At 43.4% G+C, this 5,000-nt stretch overlaps 1 protein-coding gene across 1 annotated transcript in view; it reads right to left on the bottom strand.

Annotated features, from left to right (window-relative positions):
* dcc (DCC netrin 1 receptor) overlaps positions 1–5,000 on the bottom strand; it is a 266,606-nt gene that overhangs the window by 95,704 nt on the left and 165,902 nt on the right. The window contains exon 2 of the mRNA XM_043238951.1: positions 3,418–3,741. Within this exon, the coding sequence (XP_043094886.1) occupies positions 3,418–3,741 (324 nt within the window). The remainder of the gene's footprint in view (positions 1–3,417; positions 3,742–5,000) is intronic.

Here is a 5,000-nt window from a genome sequence, read left to right as displayed (position 1 = left end):
CTCACTTCAGACAGAAATATAGATTTAAAAAATGACAAATAAAAAAAGAATAGTGCAGTGAGGTACTAGAGGCAGAAGTGAGCGCAAACATCGAACCTAAAAATATATGTACTTTTAAAAAGTCAAAATATAAAAGGTCAGATAACGACAAAAGAATGAAAGAGAGAACATCAGAGAATCGTCTCATGTATGATTTCTTAACACATGCATGATATTTTCTCACACGCTGACAAAACATCTTTTAGTTTTAAGACTAGCTCCAGATCATTACACTGAATGGACATCTATGATCAACATCTCCCTGCCTGAGAAGCGTTTCTTAGACGGGAAGCGTCTCAACATTAAAGAGCTACTGCAAGGGATTTTGAGGAAATCCATTTCTCATTTACTAACTTCCTGTCTTCACCAAAAGAGCAGATCTTAGTTGCTTAGTGAATGATTCTGGAGCGCAAGCACACAAATGTTTTAGTGTGACGTGTGAACGGCCTTAAGATGAGAGACGTGTTCAGAACATTCTTCTGTCCCTAACTGTTTCTGACAGGAACAATGTTTAGCAGAAACACTGCATTTAACAAACTTTCTTCAAAAATAGATACCTTTTTAGTTATTAAATAATGTGTGTGTGTGTGTGTGTGTCTGTGTGTGTGTGTGTCTGTGTGTGTGTGTGTGTGTGTGTGTCTGTGTGTGTGTGTGTGTGTGTGTGTGTGTGTGTGTGTGTGTGTGTGTGTGTGTGTGTGTGTGTGTGTGTGTGTGTGTATGTGTGTGTGTGTGTGTGTGTGTGTGTGTGTGTGTGTGTGTGTGTGTGTGCGCCTGTGTGTGTGTGTGTGTCTGTGTGTGTGTGTGTGTGTGTGTGTGTGTCTGTCTGTGTGTGTGTGTGTGTGTGTGTGTGTGTGTGTGTGTGTGTGTGTCTGTGTGTGTGTTTCTGTGTGTGTGTGTGTGTGTGTGTGTGTGTGTGTGTGTCTGTCACAGTATCTAGGTCTGAAGTCTGATCTCTGAGGGTTAACGGTTTAACTTCTCACTCCTCTCTTCTGACATTTACAAACAGAGTCAAACACTGCTCTTTTGAGGACTCTTCAGACGCTTCGTCCATCTGTGAGCCTCTGAAAGGTTACCAACGGCCCACAATGCACTGCACCGCAGCAGAAACACACACTTGTGAGTCCTGAGTGTGTGTGTGTGTGAGCGTTATTACTCAGATTTCTCCAAAACAATCAACTCTGACGTTTAATCCTGACACGTCCAGAAAGACTTAAACTATTATTATTCTCATCATATACACACACACACACACTCATTGTCTCTCACACACACACACACACACACACACACACACACACTCACTCACTCACTGTTCTGTCCTCTTACTAAATCACAGAGAGAGAGAGAGAGAGAGAGGGAGAGAGCAGCAGATCATTTTCATTAATGAGCAGTAAACTGTCCTCCTCAGCTCTGAACATCTGAAACCTGAGTCCTGGTCGTGGAGGAATGAAACGGGTCGTTTGCTCGGCATTATCAGCGTCTTTCAGAGCGGGTCTAGAGCAGAGAGCTGAACGACTGGATGAGAGCGTGAAGGTTACTGAGCTCTGGCTGCTAAATCAGCTTTATTTCATCACAAGCTCCTCTAAAGACCTGCCGGAGACCTGAGACACAGACCGGACGCTCCTCAAGACATACAGTACAGACATATCATCATATCTGCTTCTCTTGATTTATTACTATAATAGAGTACTAATTAATTATACATTGATGTTTTGAAAGTTATTAAGTGAAAAGCACGGAAAACAATTCTATTTATTTTGTTGTTAAATTAACTTTAAACAAACAAAGCAGCAGCAGGATAATTAGGCTGCTGTCACTTTAAGACAGAATGCACAAATCTAAAAAGACTTTAGACTATTCATTACTCACTCAACTGTTTATCTTCACTTAACTCTAGACCGACTGCGTTTAAGTCAAAACTCACCAATAAAGATATTTTGGCTTATTTTTGCACGCTTTTGTCCATTTCTGGCTCTGTCTCAGATCGAGGGCACAGAAAAGCTGCTTGAGGGTTATATATCGAATTTTATTTTCTAACTTTTTGGATTGTTTTCGTTACAGCAATATCAGGCAGCACTGCATCGCTGACACCTAAACAGACACGGACAGTAAAAAGGCACAGAGAGCCACAGCGGCCAGATGTGTGTGTAATCAAAACAAACACCTGGCAACCCATACGTTACTGCAGCTACCTCCTGCAGGGCGTTAATGCTGTGAAAATGAAACACGTGTGAATATCTAATGCCATCACATTATCTGTGTGTGTGTGTGTGTGTGTGTGTGTGTTCATGGGAAAAGTCGAGTGATTAGTTGTGTTTGATGTAAGCAGGAGCTCCTGAACGGTAGACGTGTTTGAGACACAGCATATAAAACAAGACAACTTGCCCTGAAAAATACTCTTCTGAGGACAGTTCAACAGTCAGCATATCCACCATATTTTTAAAGCAAAAACAGCCATCTGGTGTCATTCACTTCCAGTTATTTTACTAAAGGGCTTGATTTAGCAAACTGTAATTTGTTTTCATGCTATTATCATTCATTATTGCAGCCATAAACACTTTTACTCTTTCAGTTATTTACCTGCTTTTCTTGAAGCTCAAACAGTGACGCAAACGCTTGCAACACAAGGGTCATGGGGTCAAATCCCAGGAAATGCATGAACTGATAAAAATGTAAATGTGTGTTTTTAAATGCAGCGCTAGTCGCTTCGGATAAAAGCTCCTGCCAGACGCATAAATATAAAATGTTTAAAGCAAACGTTTGGCTTCATCTCAGACTATCTTCAGTGTTTAATCCTCTTCAGTAAATCAACACCTTGACTGTTTTATGGATTTTGATGTTGTTTTTGAAAATTAGCTTTAGCTATAGATTGCACGCATCATTACAGCGTGGAGGGATGAACGTATACAGAAAACTGATAGACAATACTCCCTTCTTATGTCAAAAATCAACATCAACAGCGTTTATTACACGGGAAGGACGTGTCTCAGCATTAAAGATGAAAGATGCAGCACTGTGGGTCATGTGACAAGAATCAACCAATCAGCTTCATCCTTTCTCGTAACAACATTAAAAGCTCAGGCAAAACAAAGCAGGGGTCGCTCGTACTTCATTAAATGAATAACAGACTTTTAACACAGAAATACAATTTCTTGATTGTGCATCTTGACCTATTTACATACAAAACAACACATACCTAAAGTACATATATAGTTGCTTATATAGTTTTAAAGGTGTTTAACAAAGTCTCGTCTGCTCACCAATGCTGCATGTATACGATCAAAAATGCAGCTGAAGTCAGTTGAAGAACTGTTTTATTTGTGTGACAAGCCCCTGGTTTTGGTTTATAGCTGATCAGTGTATTTCTGTGTCTCTTACCGGCGACGGTGACTTTAGCGGTGCGGCTGACGATGGCTCCGATGCCGTCCAGCGAGGCCAGGCACTGATACGAGCCCTCGTCCGGCCGGTGGTGCCGCGAGTGCAGCACGTTCTGCACCAGGAGAGATCCGTTCGACAGCTGCTGCCTGCGCTCGTCCACCACCGCGCTCAGAAGAACACCGTCCTTCTTCCAGGAGATGACCGGGACGCCCCGATCCGAGCGAGCCTCGCAGTCCAGCTGCAGCACACCTCCCCGGACCGTCACCGCGTCCTGAGGCTCCAGAACAAACCGCAGCTCCACGAAAGACCGCAGAAGATCTGAGCCTAAACCCACGGAGAGAGAGAGAGAGAGAGAGAGAGTTAATGAAGATCAACAGAGAAAGAGAGAGAGAGAGAGAGAGAGAGCAGAGAAGAGAGAGAGAGAGAGACAGAGAGAGAGAGAGAGAGAGAGAGAGAGAGAGAGAGAGAGAGAGCAGAGAGAGAGAGAGAGAGAGAGAGAGAGAGAGACAGAGAGAGAGAGAGAGAGAGAGAGAGAGAGAGAGAGAGAGAGAGAGAGAGAAAGAAAGAGAGAGAGAGAGAGAGAGAGAGAGAGAGAGAGAGAGAGAGAGAGAGAGAGAGAGAGAGAAATCATCAAGAAAAGAGTTCTAAAGTTCTGGATCCACTTCAACTCTAGTCCTGAAGATAAAACAGTGCTCAGAAAGTCATCTCTGTGTCAGATCTGACTAACCAAGCGCTCGATCTCACCAGCTCTGAAAAACATCTAAGAATCAAAGAAATGATGATTGTAGAGAAGGACACATACATACAGCACTGGAAAGAACAAACCAAAGAACAAAGTGGTCTTCAGCGTTATCTGAAACTCAACCGAGAACACAGACGATCTGTTCTCAGTCGGGAATATAACACACACACACACACACACATTTACTGACCAAGAACAGACCGACTGACCACCAGTTGGACATAGAAAGAGGACGAATGTAGATCAGGATCAGAGCACAGCTGTGTCTGAGTGTGTGTGTGTGAGAGTGAGTATGTGTGTGTGTGTGTGTGTGTGTGTGTGTGTGAGAGTGTGTCTGAGTGTGTGTGTGTGTGTGTGTGTGTGTGTGTGTGTGTGTGTGTGTGTGTGTGTGTGTGTGTGAGAGAGTGTGTCTGAGTGTGTGTGTGTGTGTGTGAGTGTGTGTGTGTGTGTGTGTGTGTGTGTGTGTGAGTGCATGTGTCCATGTGTGTGTGTGTGTGTGTGCGTGTGTGCGTGTGTGTGTGTGTTCACAGCAGACGCTTCACTTTCTCATCAGTGTGTCTCCTTCAGCAGTTCACCTGAGTCTCACAGCATTCACACGACACTCAGGAGCTCATTCATACCTGCTGAGAAGCCCTTATTCTAAGTGTGTCTTTGTTTTTGTGTGTGAGGAGACGATACTTCAGCGCTCAGCGTGAGAAACCATCACCACACACGCACACACACACACACACACTTATTATGCAATATTTGGGTTAATTTGATCAGTCTTTCAGCTCCTGGTGAGAGTCTGTTCACACGAGATGTGTTTCTGTGTTCAGCAGCAGCTAGAAGAAACCGAGTC

Source organism: Puntigrus tetrazona, chromosome 5, assembly GCF_018831695.1.
Source record: "Puntigrus tetrazona isolate hp1 chromosome 5, ASM1883169v1, whole genome shotgun sequence".
Taxonomy (NCBI): domain Eukaryota; kingdom Metazoa; phylum Chordata; class Actinopteri; order Cypriniformes; family Cyprinidae; genus Puntigrus; species Puntigrus tetrazona.
The sequence above is the reverse complement of the archived record's forward strand: the minus strand, read 5'-3'. Positions and strand labels throughout refer to the sequence as shown.